Below are 18,928 nucleotides of genomic sequence, written 5' to 3'. Positions count from 1 at the left end.
CTGCAGATGTGTTTTGTTTGGTATTTTGTTAAATGCCTACATTTAACATTATATAATTACAAGTAAAAACTCAGATCTGGGCTTTCTGGGCCTGCACCCTTGAATGGCTTCCACCCCTTTAATGGATGGGGTGTGTGTTCTTCAATTGACCATGGTCCCCCCTGGCCTGCTTTACGCACTCAGGGACTGTCTGGACCCCAGGAGGCACTGAGATTTTGGCTGTAGGACATCTACAGTCCCACTAGTTCAGAATCCAGCGTCTCCCAAAGAAGAGATTGAAAGGGTGCCTTCTATTAGAACGGATGGAAAACTCTGTTCCCATGACTCCCACGGGACCCTCTTGACCCTCTGCTGCTAGTACTCCCTGCCCGTCCTCCCCAAATTGGCATGGCTGACCTTGGTCTGCTCTTGTCTCCCTCTGTTCTCCAGTTTCTTTCCGCAGTGCGATGTGGTGAATTTCGGCTCCTGGTTCATTTTTGCCTTCCCTCTTGTGCTGTTGTTCCTGTTGTTGGGCTGGATCTGGATCTCCTTCCTGTATGGAGGGTTGAGCTTGAGGTACTTCATTTTCTTCTTGGGAGGTAGGATGGGCAAGTAGAAGAACATGAGCTCTGGAGTCAGTCTGAACATGTGGATTCCCAGCTCTCCCGCTCACTAGGGCATGGCCCTCCCACATCTCAGACTCCTCCTATGAAAACTGAGGGTGATATCATTTCATGTCATATTCTCATGTCTTGACCTCCCGGAACATGAGGATTATGGGGTGTGTGTATGTCTTGCCTGCCATACCCAGGCCCTCAGCTAATGTCACCCATTACTAATAATTATTAATAGTATTGTTCTATCAATAAGGTAAACACTCATGACCAGAGGAGAGGGAAGAGCAGTGTTTCTCATTTTATGGGTCCCTGGTACAGAAGATAATTTGGGGTGCCATAAGGACGAGATATTAAGTAATACTGAAACATAGAGTGAGAAAAATATTCCTTTACCAACTCCCATCAAACTGATATGCTTACGTTGAGGAGAAGTCTCAGCTGGGTGCTAAAGAAACTTTAACCTCTCTCTAACCCTTCCAAATCAGCCTTTTAAACAAAGAAAGAGCAAGCCTCAGGCCCAGATGCTTAAGCCAGTAATGGTATCTAGCGAAAATGTATTAAGGTGCTTTGTTTGTATATTTATTTTTGTGGTTACTTTCTATTTATGACAAGTGATTCTTACTTTCTACGTATAAGAGTGATATAAAGCTTTCTGTCTAAATACATTTCTTTAATTAAATGGTGAGTCTATTTGGAGGAAAATTTTAAGCAAATATGAGCCAGGTAACATGCGGATATAGCAACATTTGTGAAGGCAGGTTAGGAATGCCCAGAGTTTGGGAACCCTAAAATAGGAGATGGAGCTCAGAGCTGGAAGTGGCAGGCATGCCTTAAAGTTACTCTCTGACTCATTCCCCTCCCCACATATCTAGGCCTTAACTTGCTCATCTGTAAGATGGACAGATGAAGCAAAATGTCTGTAAAATAGACAAAATCAGTAGAAGCGACTCTGGAGCAGAGGTGTGAAAATACTTTAGAAATAGAAAGGCTCTGAGTTGGTGTTCCTTGACTCAAATGCCTTTCAGGATTTCTTACAGCAGAAACTCGGGTTCAAAGCCCAATTTAGTGCAGGGAAGCAAGCCCAGTCTTTGGACTCAGATGGTACAAAGTTCAAATCATGGCTCTGGGTGATCTTGAGCGGCTCTGTAACTCCTCTGAGCTTCTAATTTCTTTAATTTCTTCACTTGTAGATTGAGGATAAAAATTAGTTACAGCTAAGGTAAAGGAATGAAGGAGAGTGTGTAAACTGCCCAGGACAGAGCTTGAAGCAGAGTCCCTCTGTCTTGCCTACCTGTTTTAATATCACCTGTAGTACTTGGCCTCAAAGGAGGTGTGATGGAGAAAATGCAGTAGGGTAGAGGGAAACCCACAGAGAGAGGCGTTTCTGAGTGGGTAACAGAAAAGGTTCAGGCCAGACCCATGATTCCATGTTGACTCAGCAAATGTCCATGGAGCACCTAAATGTGCCTAACACTGTCATAGCCATTGCAGATGCAGCGGTGGGCAAGGTAGAGACAGTCCCTGCCCTTGGGGAGCTTACAGACTAGGTGAGGGAGATGGACAATGAGCAATTAAGCATGGCGGGAATTACCAGCGGTGGTAAGTGCTGTGAATGAAGAGCGCAATTCGAGAGTGGGCACTGGGGACTCTCATCCAACCTGGGGGGTCAGGAGAGCTTTCTTGGGGAACTAACTTTTGAACTGGACTATGAATCATGAGTAGACTTAACTCAGTAAAGGGAAGGAAGGAGAGGGGGATGAAGAAGAGCATTACTGGGAAACACAACAGCAAGAGCAAAGGCCCTGAGGCCAGAGGTAGCAAGGGATGTTCTGGAACTGAGAGAAGGTTAAGTGACTGCGTTCAGGGAGTGTGGGGGAGATATGTGGGAGATGAGGCCAGGGAGGGAGACAGAAGTTTTCAACTGGGGATTATTTTGCTCCCCACCCCCCAACATGGGGACATTTGGCAACTTTTGGAGACATTTTGGTTGTACCAACTGAGGAAGTACTACTGGCATCTAGTGGGTAGAGGCCAGGGATGCTGCTAAACATCCTCCGATGCACAGGACAGTCCCCCAAACAAGAATTATCCAGTGCAAGATGTCAATGGAGTTGAGGTTGAGAAACCCTGGGCTAGATCATTGAGGGACCTGTGGTAGTTTGATCTTCCTAAAAAAGAGCTATTGTGGGTATAAATATACACACACACAAATGATATATATATTCATTTATTTATTAAATTTGGATAAGCAACACAAACACATGGATCAAAAAATAAAATAATTCCAAGAGGTACTCAGAAAGAACTTTTCTTCTCAGCCATGCCCACATTGGCCCATATATCCCCCCAAATAGGTATCCACTTTTATTGGTTTCTGGGTAATCTTCCACCGTTTCCTTAAGCAAATATAAGCAGACACAAACACATTTTTCTGGTGACTGGTCTCCCTGACAGATTTCATTTTGTATATTAGCAGGCATTTTTATAACATACATTTCTAGAAGTGGGATATCTGGATCAGAGAATAAACACATTTTTATTTTAATAGATATTGTGAGATCATTCTTCATAGGAATTGTACTAATTTGACATGTCATTCATAATATATGAGAGAGTCTGTTTTTCTGCAGCAAAATGGATCTTTGTCAATCTTAGAAGAGAAAAATAATTTGCATTTATTTTATGGAGTAATTTTGAGCAACTTTTCATGTTTGGGGGCTATTAGTATTTCCTTTCCTGTAATTGCTAAACTGTGTGTTCTGTTCATATCCTTTGCATATTTTTCAGATAGGTTGCTGGTCTTGGTCTTATTGATTTCTAGTACTCTTTATATATTAAAAAGATTAGCATTTATTTTGCTACATGAGTAGCAATTTTTTTCATGATTTGTCTTTTGACTTTGCTTATGGTGCTTTTTTCCATACAAAATTCTTTTCAAAATTTTATGTGGGTAGATTGATCAATCTTTCCTCATAGGGCTTCTGAAATTTCAATTACAGTTTAGAAAGATTTTCTCATTACAGGAGTTATAAAAGAATAATCCATATTTTCTCCTAGTATTTTCATATCTTTTACATTTAAACCTCTGATCTATTTGGAAGTCATACTGGGTACTGTGTGAAGATTGGACCCAACGTCAGTTTTTGTTCCAGATGGCCACCTAGCTGTCCTAACACCATTTACTGACATGAACTGTTGCCTAGTCCAAGGCCATGAAAATGTGCCCCTATGATTTCTTCTAAGAGTTTTATGGTTTTACCTCTTACAGTTATGTCTTTGATCCATTTTGAGTTAAATTTTGTATATGGTGTGAGGTAGGGGTCCAAATTCATTCTTTTGCACGTGGCTATCCAGTTTTCTTAATGCTATTTGTTGAAAGACTCTTCCTTCCCCATTGAATGGCCTTGGTACCCTTACCAAAAATCAATTGTCCACAGATGTATGAGTTTATTTCAGGATGCTCAATTTTATTCCATTGATCTGTACATCCAACAGCATTCATTTTCCACAGCAATCTGAAACACCAACTTCACTGTAGACTGAATTCCCATCTGTGATTGAGTCTATTTCTGACTTCCTATTTTGTCCCGTTGATTTATCTGTTTATTCATGTGCCTTTTTGACTCAGTAAAGGGTTTCAAGTTTGGGAGCCATAGGATTAGATTTGCTTTTTAAAAGATCAACCAGGCTATATGTGAGGAGAGCAATTTTAGGAAGAGAAGAGAGAGGCAGGGAGACCAGTCATCAGGCAGTTGTGGTCTCCAGAACAGAGATTTTGTGATTTGGCCAGGAGGTGGTGGTGGTGGTGGTAAGTGACAAGTTAGTCATACCTGCAGTGACTACTCCTAACCTCTCACTTTCTATTTCAGGGACTGGAGGAAGAAGAAACCCCAGATAAGAGCTGATGCAGAAGATAGGGCCCGAGCTGTGATTCGGAAAGAATTCCAGAACCTGGGGCCCACCAAGTGCGTGGGGGGTCCTTGGGGTGGGGAGAGAGCCAGGCAATAGACATTGAGAAGAGCTACCTCTTGGCCTAGACCTGAGTCCAGGGGCTGAGTCCCACTTAATTTCAGAACCAATAGCCTGGGATCCTGGAGATGGAAGATGGGAGGTGGCTTATACAGTCAGTCCCTTGCCCTGGTGCTGGGGTAAATACCCTGAGGAACATAAAGCTCCTCAGGATGTACATGGGGTGGGAACCTGCCACTTTCCCACCTAAGGCACGCTTTTCCTCCTGGTACACAGAATATGTGACACCATCTTTGGTGACTTCCAGGACCTTGTTTAATGCATGTTTCTCAAGTGGTGAAAATTACTAGGCTTCATCAGGCCTGTGTTCAAGGACCAGCTCTGTCACTAACTTCCTGTGTTGCCTTGGGCAAGGTACTAACCTTCTCTGGGCCCTGCTCTCCAATCTGTGAATTGGTTACATTAGGCAGCTATTTCTTCCAACATTTGGGGATTCTCTCTTCCTACCTCTATCCATCCTCCTCTCCATGTCTGTCTCCTCTCAGTGTGTCTGTCTATCTCCTTCTGTGTGTGTTTTTGTCTCTATGACTGTTCCTCTCTTTGCCTATCTCTGTTTCTGTCTGTCTATCTGTTCCCCCTTCTCTGTGCTTTTCTGACCCTGCCTCTGTTGCTCTTTCTCTCTCTTGATTTTCCTTAGGACTGTGGGAAATTCCTGGTGATAATGACATAAACATTTTGGGGGAGGGGAAGTCTTGATACTTAGGAAGGATCCTGGGGAAGTGTGGATGCCCCAGGACATCCCTCCCCTCACTCTGGGGACTCCCTGGGGAGTGAATTATTTCTTTCAGTTTTCTCAGATGTGGGGCCTGGCCCAGTCATGCCCAGTGGGCACCTGCCTGATCCCTTCCCACGCCACGGTCTGCCTGACACCCAGGGTCACCATCGTGTCTGTATATCTGTGCCACAGGTTTGCTGAACAGGCTGTTTTCATCCTTTTCTGCATGTTCGCCTTGCTCCTCTTCTCCCGGGACCCGAAGTTCATCCCTGGCTGGGCCAGCTTCTTCACTCCTGGGTGAGATTCTGGGGACCCACAGGATGGAGTCCAACAGGGAGGATTCTGGGAATGACTACCTGGAGCTGGGGAGGCAGTATAGCTGGGGAGACCTGTGTCTAGGTTTACATCTCTTGTCCCGTGTAATTATTAATAGCTCCCTCTTTCACTCCCAAAAGAGTTTAGGTTTAGGTGATAAAACATTTGGTTTTCATGCGTAAAGAGCTTTGACTTTGGAATCAGACAAGACTGGGTAAGAATTCCAGCTCTGCCACTTCCAAGCTGCATGACTCTGAGCAAATCTTTCATTCAATCAACATTTATTGAGAGCCTATTGTGTGCTAAGCACCATGCTGGATGCTGGGGACACAGACAAAAGCATGTAGTTAGACAACAAAATAACTTCAAACTGTAATGAGTGCTACGAAGGAAAGAGTGAGAGGGTTCTATGATAAAATAATGGAGCAGGGGCATTGACTTTGGATGGTTCTGTGAAGAGCCAAAGGTTAAGCAGTGGAGACACACTGGGAATATCTCCTGAAGCCTGAGGGAGGGACAAATTTGGCATGCTTGAAGAATAGAAGGAAGCCCAGCAGAACCAAGGCCTGGGGGAAAGGAGAAAAGTGGGCCAGATGTGGCTGGAGGGGTAGGTGAGGGCCAGATTACAGAAGGTCTTGTCAGGCATTTTATGCATTTTGATCTTATTTAATTATTTTTTTCTGAGAGCAGTGGGCAGCTATTGGAGGGTTTTTAATTACTTAACCTCTCTGTGCTTCAGTTTCCTCATCTGTAAAATGATATTGTAATAGTACATCTCTTGTTGGATTATTCTGAGAATAAATGAGTTAATACATGTCAAGTGGTTAGAATGGAAGAAGTAGGAAGAACTCAATAATTGTTGGCTATATTCAGTAGGGAATGGACAGTGGGGCAAAAATATAAGTGGGGAGAACAGTTAGGAAATATAACACCATCTATATGGCCCTGTCTCCTAGGACAGGAGTCAGCAAATTATGTCTCATGGGCTAAATCTAGCCCATCAGTTACTTTTGAACAATTTTTACATTTATAAATGGCTGGGGAAAAATCAAAAGACAATTACTAGTTTGTGACCCATGAAAATTATATGAAATTGAAATTTCAATATCTACAAATAAAGTTTTATTGGAGCACAGCCACACCTATTCATTACATATTATCTATGGCTGCTTTCACACTGCACCATCATGGGTGAGGCCCATGTGCCCGGCAAAGCCAAAAATATTTACTGTGTGGCTTTTTACAGAAGAAGTTTGCTGGCCCCTGGTCTGGGGGACAGCTTCAACGGCTTGAGCCAAGGTGGTAGCAATGCAGATAGAGCAGTCAAGATATATTTCAAAGTGAGATCTCATAGGACTCACACTTGGTTGGATTTGGGGTTGTGAGGGAAAGGATTACCTGCATGGATGGTGGTTAGTTGGAGAAGAACATTCTTTAGGGGGTTAGGGGTGTCTTATCCACAATTCCATTTTGAGTTGGTTTAGACTTGTCAAGTCTAATATATCATTTAAATATTTCAATAGGCAGTTGGATATGCAAGACTGGAATTCAGAGGAGGTGTTTATGTTACAGATATAATTCTGGGAGTCATCGTATAAATCTGGAATTTAAATCCATAGGAATTGATGGGCTCAGCTAGGGAAAGTGTATAGGGAGAGTAGAGAAGACCCCAACACTTAGAAACTGGGAAGGCTGGCCGCTTGGCTTAGGTAATTAGAACATGGTGCTGATAACACCAAAGTTCAGTGTTCGATCCCTGCACCGGCCAGCCACACACTCACACACACAAAGGAGCTGGGTAGAGGAGGGTGACCCTGTTAGAGAAACAGAGAAGAAGCAGTCAGTGAGGTAGAAGGAAAACCTGGAGCAATGGATTGGAAGAGGCCAAGAGAGGGGAGTGTTTTAAGAAAGAGCGAGTGGGCAAAGTTGTCCAATTCCAGTGTGAGCTGGAACACAATTAGATTTATCTTGCTGGGCGATTTCGATCAGCACCGTCCAGTTGAGATATAATGTGAATCACATACATATTTTACATTTTTTTAGTAGTCACATTAACAAAAGCAAAAAGAAACAGGTGAAACTGGTATTAATAATATACAAGAGTACTTTAAAAAGTTTGTGGATAAATGGAACATGGGCTACTCAGTAAATGGAATTATTATTGAGATATTTTACATTCTTTTTTAATATTAAATCTTCAAAACCTGATGTGTGTTTTACACTTGAAGCACATCTTGGTTTGGTCTCACCATGTGTCAAGTGCCCACAAGCCATATGTAGCCTTTGGCTGCCATATTGGGGCACGCAGCTCTAGATAACCCCCCCTGCCCCTCTGAGCCTCAGACTCCTCGCTGGTGAAATGGGTGCTATAAGTTTTGATCGCCTGAAGGTTGTCATAAGGAAGAAACAGTATAATTTCATGGAGCCAAGAGAGGTCACGCTTATTGCTATTATCATTCTTTTATTTTTCCAAAGCGTAGGTACTTTGTCATTTTTTTTAGATGAAAATGGGTGTTATACGCAATCTAACAATACAGATAAGTTGAAAATCACCTAATATCTCAGACTCCAGTTTTGATATATGTCTTTCCTGACTTTTAAAAAATGCCTACCTGGGAACTATTTTACATTTTGATCGCATTGTTGGTTATAAACTCATTGAACTGTACCCATAAGTCAGCTGCATTTTATTGCATGTTAATTACGCCTTAATAAAACACATGCCGATTAGCTAAAAAGAACCCCACTGAAACAGGATTTTTTCAACAAAATCTGGCAACAATAAACATATTATTTGTGATCTGCTTTTTTCTTTTTTGTTTAATTACAAAAGTTATGCATACTCATAACAAATTCAAACAACGCAGAATTGAAAAAATAAAAGTTCGTTGCCTTTCACTTACCTCCTGTCCCATTCACCAGAGATGATTATGATAAATAGCTTGGTGTATAACACAGGTCACACACACATACATTAATATACACACAGACATGGAAGTATACAGGTAGCAAAGAATCGGAAAATACAGTAATGTGCTCATGGACAACTTGCTATTTCTGATTTATTTCATTCTTTTTAAACACTGCATAGTATTCTACAGAATGGGAGCACCTTTGTGTTCAATACGACAAATAAAATCTTGCTTTTTCAAAAAAATTTACAAGGTATCTTGATTATATTTCTATGTCGCTACAAAAAGATCGAGACGATCTTTTATTTAAAAAAAAACAAACAAACAAACCAGATGCAGGGAATTTCATTATATGGATAAAATGCAATTTATTTAAACATGCCCCTATCAAAAATCTTTCGTTTTGTTTTACTCTTATCAGAAATGAACTTCCCTGTAACATAATCTGTGTTTCCCGAGGATAAATTCCTAGAAATAGAATAACTGGGTCAAGGGGTATTCCCATGTAAAATTTTGAAACACGTTGCCAGCTGCCCTCCAGAATGTTAAAACCATTTATTCTCACATTACTAGTATATGTTCCCAACACCTTCACCAGGTTTAATACCCCTTTTCAAGTTGTGCCAGTCTGTTAGCAGATGAATGGTATTCCATTAGAGCTTTGATTAGTATTTTTCTGATTGTAGTAATACCGACCATCTTTTCCAATCTCCTGGCTATTTGAATACTCTTCTTTCCAAATGTGTGAGCTGAAAGAGCTTTTGTTAGCAGTGGGCTCTGGATCATTGAACTTGGAGCCAGAGAAACCTGGTTCGAAGCCCATCTTCTCCACAGACCATGGTCTGGCCTTGAACAAGTTGTTTCTGCTCTCTGACCCTCCTCCGATGACTCTTTATCTGAAATGGAAGATGCCTGCCCTGAGGGCTTGACATGTACAACACTCCTCCAAAGGACACACTGTGGATGCCTGAAAGGTGGCCTTTAGGTTCTGAGGGGCTGTGAGCTGGGTGCATCTGGGCTTCATTGGTGTGATGGGCTGCATCTCTGTTTCTTGAGCTTCCCATCCCAGGAGGAATTCAACTGTGATATGAATACGTACATACAAGGCTCTCAGGAGTCCATGTTAGGGTGATTTATGGGGGTTCCATGACCCCAATATTCTGTGGCTCTCAGATTCTTCCCTCTTTGGTCAAGTCCCTCTTCCTACAGTCCTTGAATTGGGAGGAGAAGCATTTGTTTAGCTCAAACAGCATCTAAGTCCCCAGGGAGCTGCGGATAAGGGTCTTTTGCATCCAGGCATGGTTGTGTTCATGCTGAGTCGAGTTCATGCACTGCAGGACAGGACCCAACGACCCAGCCTCCAACAATGCCCCCTTCACAGCAGGCCTAATTCCCTTCCACAAATCCTTATTTGCAAATCTCCCAAGCCGCAGCCTGCTGAAATGCCCAGGGTCACATGCATTGGGGCCTTCTCATTGTAGGTTTCTTTCTGATGCTGTCACCGGTGTGGCCATTGTCACCATCTTGTTCTTCTTCCCATCTCAAAAGCCCTCTCTCAAGTGGTGGTTTGACTTCAAAGGTAAGGTGGTCAAGGCAGGGGTCTCGGTGGGCTCAGTGAGGACTGCCACGAGGAGCGTGGTGATCAGTGAGGAGTGTGGTGATCAGTGGCCTAGAAATAGGGCCCCTTGCAGTAACCACGTGATCCCTTTTTCTGGTTTGAGCTGTTACCTCATCTGGGGACTTAGGGCTGCCCAAGGTGGTACTCCAGGACAGGGTTAGCATCTACGGTCTGGGGCCAAATCCAGCCGTTGTCTGTTTTTATACAGCCCATAAGCTAAGAATGGTTTTCACATTTGAAAAAAATTAAAAGAAAAATATTTCATGACACATGAACGTTACATGAAATTCAAATTTCAGTGTTCCTAAATAAAGTTTTGCACTTCCTCAAGAAACTTGTGGAATTTTATTTTCTTTAGCTATATATGTACCTACACAATTGCCTCCATTTTCCTCTTGGCCCACAAGGCCAAAAATATTTACTTTCTGGCTCTTTATTACGAAAATGTTGCCGACCCCTTGACCCAAAGCAGAAGTTTCAACTCAGTTGCCTAAGGGACCAGGCAAGGTTTCAACCGAATAGGACATGGTGGGGACTGAGGCAAAACTGCCTACAGGCACTCACATGCAGTTTTTAAAAAATCACTGAGCCCTTCTAACCAACATGTCTGTAGGCTGTCCTTCAGACTGCCAGTGCGGGACCTCCCTGCGGTCCCAGCTGACGTCTGCCAGAAGGCGGCGCCGACGCCCACCTGCCACCTGCGAAGGAGGCCACCACTGGCCCATTCCCCACCTGGGCAGTGGGATGAGCTCTGGACCAGGACGGAGTCAGGAAGTAGGGGTCCTAATCGGACTATTTTCCCTTGTTGAAGAAAACAGAGGCTTACACAGGATAGCGCCAACTGCGGAAGAGTCAGGGTCCGAGTGCGGGGGGAGCAGCGTAAGGCTCACGGGGAGGCCAGTGTGTCCCGGCCCCCAGAACAGTTCTGTGGTGTCGCCGGAACGGGGCCCGGAGGCCTCGCTGTGGGGCTGCGGTCGCTGCAGCTGCGCGGGCTCCAGCCCCTCCCCGACTCTGCTGCCGCGTCTTGCAGCCCCCAGGCCTCTCTCTCCATCCGCTCTGCAGACCACGAAGCGACCTTTCCGTAGTTTCTGCTGCTGCTTCATTTTGGCATCCTTATGGCTTCTGCTTCATTTTAGTTTCTGCTTTCTCATAGCTCTGTTCCTTTGTAGTGTCTGCTCCTTTTGCAGATGCCACCCTTCCGAGTGTCTGTCCCCGCGGCTTCCGCTGGGTCTGCTCCCGGCCGGTTTCTGTCACCAGTAGCCTGTCCTCCCCCACACTTCCTGCTGCCTCCTGGCTTCTGCTTTCTCACAGTGTTTACTCCTTCCTGGTGTCTGTCCGCAACCTCACAGAACTCCAGCCACCCGGGCCCCTACCACATCATGCGGCCTCCCTCTGCGTTCATTCTTGCATCTTTAGGTGTCACCCCTTTTCACCCAGTTCTCTCTACTTCCCATCGATACTTCCCAGAGTGCAAGTCTGGCTGGTCCAGCTTGTTCTTATTTGGCAGATCTTCTTCCACAAGATCCGTCGTAGCCTCATAGATTCCTGAGTCAAGTGCCCATCCACGGATCTGTCAACTTTAGGTGAACTCATAATGCCTAGAGCTTTCTCTCGGCTGAGGCTGGAGGGAAGACACTATGATACAGGTGACTGGCATCCCAGCTACTAATCTGCTGGGTGACCTCCGGGAAGTTTCTGTATTCTCTGGGCCTTGCTCTCCCACTTAGAAAACGAGGGAGTCCCTTAGACACCTTTCACCTCTGGCTTTTAGTGGTTTTATCGATGAGGGGTTGCACACTCAAATGCCCGCAGGGAGGTAACGTTTATATATAGCAGATCGGGTACAGGAACATGTGTTTCGTGAAACACGTGGACCCTCCTTGTCCATCTCCTTTCTCAGTTTTGAAACAGAGAACAGATTCTGCATTCCAAGGAAAACAGCAGAGAGCGCAATCGTAAGTAGCAAGGTCCTCAGTGTCAGGGCACAGTGGGGTCTCTGGAAAACCAGAGAGCAACTGAAAGGGAGCCAGTGTTACTCAGTTTCCACCGATTGTCACCATGTGGGAAAACAGGACTAGTTTTGTTAGATTTGTTGATTTTTCAAGAGAAGCAAAAAGTGTGGATTTTTACATGAAATCTCCCTGATTTTAAATGTTGGCAACCAATTCAAGTGGAAAAGCAGACACTCCGTGGGCCAACAGCAGTCACACTAAAACACACAGGTGTGTTGGGTCTGGTCCATGGAGTGTCAAGGTGCTACCTCAGGTCAGAGTTCTTTCAACTGGGGTGACTTGATCAAGGTCACACAGCTAGTTAAAAGAGACAGGATGGAGAACCCAGGCGTCCAGGCCAGCCTTGGTTTTCTTATTCTCCCCACCCCACTGTCTTCCATTCTTTTATGGGTGTGAGTTAACACTTGCATTTCTCACCCCAGAGTCAGCAAGTATTGATCCAGTATCTGCCATGTGCCAGGCCTGGTGCTTGTGGCTGACAAGTGGCTGATGGTGATGGTGATGATGGTGATGATAACTTCCATGTCCTCTCTGCCCAACAAGCTCTTCCTCCAGATATTTGCATGGCTCACTCCATCACTTTGTTCAGAGGTCTATCCAAATGCCACCTCCCCAGAGAAGCCTTCTCTGACTACACCATCTAGAAAATCGCCCCTCCTTTGTTACTCTCTATTCCTTTACACTGTTGTATTTTTCTTCATAGCACATACAATTCCCTGACATTGCCTATTTACTTGTTTAGCACCTGCCTTCCCTACTGGAATGTAAGTTCTGCAAGGGGAGAGATTTTCTGTTTTGGCTACTTCCGTATCCCCAGTGCCCAGAAGGGTGTGTGACACATGGTAGGTACTCAACATATATTTGTTAAATAAATAACCAGGGACTTGCCCTGAGCAATGCCCTGCACTGAGCCCTTTGCACACATGGGCCATTTCATCCTGCCAGTAAGTCTCTGAGGGAAGTGCTTTTACCCTGTTTTGCAGATGGGGACATTGAGGCTCAGAGAGGTAGAGAGTCACTGGTCTAAGTCACACAGCTGGTAGATGGCAGAGCTAGGATTCAAATCTAGTTCAAAGCCTGTGTTTTTCGCTACTGCTCTTGACAGCCAGCTGGCATAAAGTTGAGCTGCAAGTGGGAAATCCACATAGCCAGAGACTGTGCTTATAAGAGATGGTGGCAAAGGCATGGTTGGATGGGAAAGTAATAAAAATAGTAATGGCTAATGTTAATCAAGGGCTCAGTTTGTGGCAGGCAGAATAGCAAGCACTCGCCATTTAAATCTGCATTACAGGAAACCCATGTTCAGAGTTTCTGCCTTCCCCAAGCTACCGTTACCTGGTATGTGGGGCAAGTCACTACTTTTTCAGACTTCCCCTGCCTCTTTAAGGAAATAATATTTTATCACCTGAAGGCAGAAGGCTGGTCACCTGACACCTCCAGTTGTCTCTTCCAGTTCTGGAGTTAACAGTATCTTGTATTTGGCCCAAGAACCCCCGGGTAATATACAACACCTGTGCCATGTGTATACACCTTTGGGCTGTATATACCTTTGTGCTGCCAGCTGGCTGTTGGGGGGATGTTATTAAGTAGCTTTTATTGTCCTTATTTTGAGATTATTGTACAAGGTTTTATAATCACAAAATAAAGACAATAAAAGCTACTTAATATCCCTCCAACAGCCAGCTGGTGGCACACACGTATATACAGCCCACAGTAGTTAAACCACTGTGTAAAACTTGGAAAAAGCCGCAGAATGTCAATGATTGCTTGACCAGAAAGTGTCCTGGGAGGTGGGGAACCACCATGAAGGAGCCAGACCTGTCTCTGCTGCCTTCCTGGTCGCAGCCTGCAGGGAAAAATCCCATTTCAGCATAGGGCTGTGTGTCATATACATTATTTAACAAACACTTATGGAGCAACTCTCAGGTGCCAGGCTCTGTTCTAGACACTGGGGACACAGCTGTCAGCCAAACAGAAACACCCCTCTGCACCTACACATCCATCATTGCCTGGGTCAGTGTTTGCAGGGACCCTTCAGGCATTATAACAGTGCCACATGTCGGCTGAGAATATGGGGCTTAGAGAGGTGAGGGCACCTTTCAAGGGCTCGCAGGAAGCCAAGGCCCAGGAGGGTCTGTGTTCAGACCTATGCGCCTCACCCAGAGACGGCACCTAACGCGCATGCGCCAAATCCGACCGGCTGCCCGCTTTGGTCGAGGTTACGGGGACGTTACCGTACACGTGGTTTAAGTGCTGTCTCTGGCTGCTTTCACGTTACGATGACTGGATAGTTACAACAGAGGCTGTGTGTATGGCTCGCAAAACCTAAAGTATTCACTCTTGAACTCTTTACAGAGAAAGTTTGCTGACACCCCCCATCCCCCCACCCCCAACTGCAGTTAACCATAACACACTGCCACTTCTGAGGAGATAAACATCATCCCAAAACTTCATGGGCCAAAGATATCCATAGTTCCTATTTTTCTGAATCTCTTTCCTCTTTTTTACCCCTCTCTGTAAACATTCAAATACAAAGAAAGCCTTTTCTCTTGTAAATGAGGATAAAAATAGCACTTCTGAAGAAGGGATGTTGGGAGATTTAAACTGTCCTTCCTGCATGTGAGTGTCTGTCCCAGAAAATTGCCAAGCTGTACTATAAAAGCCATGAAAATTATTCTGACTAGAGCAGACACCCATCATGATGCTTGTGGGGTTTTTCACTAAAACTCCAATATCAGGCACTGGAGCCAGACCTTGGCTTCCTGGGGACCCCTGAGTGTCCTCACAAAGATGGGGCTGCAGGGCTGGTGGCCCCCTCCTCAAGCTGAAGGGTCCTGACTGTGTGCTGGGTGCTCTCTCGGCCCAGCTCCCAACACGGAGACAGAGCCCTTGCTGACCTGGAAGAAGGCCCAGGAGACAGTGCCCTGGAACATCATCCTTCTTCTGGGAGGGGGCTTCGCCATGGCCAAAGGCTGTGAGGTAAGACCCGGCAGGAGCAGCGGGTGGGCTGTGGGCCTGGGGAGGGGGGCAAGTCCCAGTCCCAGTGGCAGCTCCAGGATCAGAGTGAGTGGACGACATGGGCCCTGCAGGCACCACCAGTTTCCTCATTTGCCAAATGGTAGTAATCATAGTTCCTACCTTGAGGGCCCACACTCAGTGCCTGGTGCTGTGGAGGAAGAGAAAAGGTATGATCTGGGCTTACCAGGAGCTCACAGTGGGCATAATGCTAATGCTATCATTACTCAACGACCCTGTGAATGTAGAGGACCAACACTGTGGCCACCCCGTGCCAGGCACCATTCACATGCTTTCCACATGTTAACTTACTTAAACCTCCCGTCAAAGCTATGAGGTAGATGCTATTGTTATCCCAATTCTATAGATAAGGAAAACGGGACACAGGGAGGTAAGTAATTTGCCCAATGTCAGTCACACAGCTCTGCAGTTAGGATTAGAATCCAGGCAGTTTGGCACTAGAATCTATGCTGTTAACCATTCTAATATGACTGTTAGATAGTAATATTAATTAACATTATTATTAATGTTATTCCAGAGGGCTCTGTGAGCTCAGAATCAGGGCTGGGACTGGGGTAAGGCAAGTGAGGTATCTGGAGTGCAGAGTTTCAGGAGGTACTCAACTCTCAGGGTCGTGCAAGTTCAAGGTCAGCCAGCCCTACTCAGAGTAAGTGCAGCCTCCGTGTCCAACATATATCATAATGTATTGTCTTATTTAATCTTTTTTTTTTTAAATTTTATTTTGTCGATATACATTGTAGCTGATTATTGCTCCCCATCACCAAAACCTCCCTCCCTTCTCCCTCCCCCCTCCCCCACAACAATGTCCTTTCTGTTTGCTTGTCGTATCAACTTCAAATAATTGTGGTTGTTATATCTTCTTCCCCCCCCCCCGGTTTGTGTGTGTGTGTGTGTGTGTGTGTGTGTGTGAATTTATATATTAATTTTTAGCTCCCTCCAATAAGTGAGAACATGTGGTATTTCTCTTTCTGTGCCTGACTTGTTTCACTTAATATAATTCTCTCAAGGTCCATCCATGTTGTTGCAAATGGCAGTATTTCATTCGTTTTTATAGCTGAGTAGTATTCCATTGTGTAGATGTACCACATTTTCCGTATCCACTCATCTGATGATGGGCATTTGGGCTGGTTCCAACTCTTGGCTATTGTAAAGAGTGCTGTGATGAACATTGGGGAACAGGTATACCTTCGACTTGATGATTTCCATTCCTCTGGGTATATTCCCAACAGTGGGATGGCTGGGTCGTATGGTAGATCTATTTGCAATTGTTTAAGGAACCTCCATACCATTTTCTTTTTTTTTTTTTTTTTTTGTCGTTTTTTCGTGACCGGCACTCAGCCAGTGAGTGCACTGGTCAGTCCTATATAGGATCCGAGTGCGCCACGGGCTCGGCCCCTCCATACCATTTTCCATAGAGGCTGCACCATTTTGCAGTCCCACCAACAATGTATGAGAGTTCCTTTTTCTCCGCAGCCTCGCCAGCATTTATCGTTCAGAGTCTTTTGGATTTTAGCCATCCTAACTGGGGTTAGATGGTATCTCAATGTGGTTTTGATTTGCATTTCCCGGATGCTGAGTGATGTTGAGCATTTTTTCATATGTCTGTTGGCCATTTGTATATCTTCCTTAGAGAAATGCCTACTTAGCTCTTTTGCCCATTTTTTAATTGGGTTGCTTGTTTTCTTCTTGTAAAGTTGTTTGAGTTCCTTATATATTCTGGATATTAATCCTTTGTCAGATGTATATTTTGCAAATATTTTCTCCCACTCTGTTGGTTGTCTTTTAACTCTTTTAATTGTTTCTTTTGCTGTGCAGAAGCTTTTTAGTTTGATATAATCCCATTTGTTTATTTTTCCTTTGGTTGCCCGTGCTTTTGGGGTCGTATTCATGAAGTTTGTGCCCAGTCCTATTTCCTGAAGTGTTTCTCCTATGTTTTCTTTAAGAAGTTTTATTGTCTCAGGGTGTATATTTAAATCCTTAATCCATTTTGAGTTGATTTTAGTATACGGTGAGAGGTATGGATCTAGTTTCATTCTCCTGCATATGGATATCCAGTTATCCCAGCACCACTTGCTGAAGAGGCAGTCCCTTCCCCAGTGAATAGGCTTGGTGCCTTTGTCAAAGATCAGATGGCAGTAAGTGTGTGGGTTGATTTCTGGATTCTCTATTCTATTCCATTGGTCAGTGTGTCTGTTTTTATGCCAGTACCATACTGTTTTGGTTATTATAGCTTTGTAGTATAGCTTAAAGTCAGGTAGTGTTATGCCTCCAGCTTTATTTTTTTTGCTCAGCATTGCTTTGGCTATGCGTGGTCTTTTATTGTTCCATATAAATGTCTGAATAGTTTTTTCCATTACTGAGAAAAATGTCTTTGGAATTTTGATGGGGATTGCGTTGAATTTGTATATCACTTTGGGTAGTATGGACATTTTCACTATGTTGATTCTTCCAATCCAAGAGCATGGAATATCTTTCCATCTTCTTGTATCCTCTCTAATTTCTCTCAGCAGTGGTTTGTAGTTCTCATTATAGAGATTTTTCACATCCTTGGTTAACTCAGTTCCTAAGTATTTTATTTTTTTGGTGGCTATTGTAAATGGGCAGGCTTTCTTGATTTCTCCTTCTGCATGTTCACTACTGGAGAAAAGAAATGCTACTGATTTTTGTGTGTTGATTTTGTATCCTGCTACTGTGCTGAAATCATTTATCAATTCCAACAGTTTTTTTGTAGAGGTTTTAGGCTGTTCGATATATAGGATCATGTCATCTGCAAACAGGGACAGTTTGACTTCATCTTTTCCAATCTGGATGCCCTTTATTTCCTTCTCTTCTCTGATTGCTCTGGCTAGTACTTCCAACACTATGTTGAATAGGAGTGGTGAGAGTGGGCATCCTTGTCTAGTTCCTGTTCTTAAAGGAAAAGCTTTCAGCTTTTTCCCATTCAGGATGATATTGGCAGTGGGTTTGGCATATATGGCTTTAATTATGTTGAGATACTTTCCCTCTATACCTAACTTATAGAGGGTCTTTGTCATGAATGAGTGCTGAACTTTATCAAATGCTTTTTCAGAATCTATAGAGATGATCATATGGTCCTTGTGTTTGAGTTTATTAATATGGTGTATCACATTTATTGATTTGCGTATGTTGAACCAACCTTGCATCCCTGGGATGAATCCCACTTGATCGTGATGAATAATTTTTCGTATATGTTGCTGTATTCTGTTTGCTAGTATTTTAGTGAGGATTTTTGCATCTATATTCATCAAGGATATCGGCCTGTAGTTTTCTTTTTTGGTTATATCTTTACCTGGTTTTGGTATCAGGATGATGTTTGCTTCATAGAATGAGTTTGGGAGATTTGCGTCCGTTTCAATCTTTTGGAATAGTTTGTAAAGAATCGGTGTCAATTCCTCTTTGAATGTTTGGTAAAATTCTGCTGTGAATCCATCTGGTCCTGGGCTTTTCTTTGTTGGGAGCCTTCTGACAACAGCTTCAATCTCCTTTATTGTTATTGGTCGGTTCAAATTTTCTACGTCTTCACGGTTCAGTTTTGGGAGCTTGTGTGTGTCCAGAAATTTATCCATTTCCTCCAGATTTTCAAATTTGTTGGCGTATAGTTGTTTATAGTAGTCTCGAATGATTCCTTGTATTTCAGATGAATCAGTTGTAATATCGCCTTTTTCATTTCTAAT

At 43.9% G+C, this 18,928-nt stretch overlaps 1 protein-coding gene across 3 annotated transcripts in view; it reads left to right on the top strand.

Annotated features, from left to right (window-relative positions):
• Window positions 1-18,928, top strand: part of SLC13A3 (solute carrier family 13 member 3) — an 82,723-nt gene that overhangs the window by 48,077 nt on the left and 15,718 nt on the right. Inside the window, exons 6-10 of one of the 3 annotated variants that reach the window (XM_063108791.1) lie at window positions 430-555; window positions 4,466-4,561; window positions 5,533-5,637; window positions 10,049-10,146; window positions 15,064-15,176. In XM_063108791.1, coding sequence (XP_062964861.1) covers window positions 430-555; window positions 4,466-4,561; window positions 5,533-5,637; window positions 10,049-10,146; window positions 15,064-15,176 — 538 coding nt within the window. The remainder of the gene's footprint in view (window positions 1-429; window positions 556-4,465; window positions 4,562-5,532; window positions 5,638-10,048; window positions 10,147-15,063; window positions 15,177-18,928) is intronic. The other 2 variants (XM_063108804.1, XM_063108797.1) reach the window with 2 other exon arrangements.

Source organism: Cynocephalus volans, chromosome 1 (assembly GCF_027409185.1).
Source record: "Cynocephalus volans isolate mCynVol1 chromosome 1, mCynVol1.pri, whole genome shotgun sequence".
Classification (NCBI taxonomy): domain Eukaryota; kingdom Metazoa; phylum Chordata; class Mammalia; order Dermoptera; family Cynocephalidae; genus Cynocephalus; species Cynocephalus volans.
Note: the sequence above shows the minus strand (reverse complement) of the source record. Positions and strands in the feature narration are given on the sequence as shown.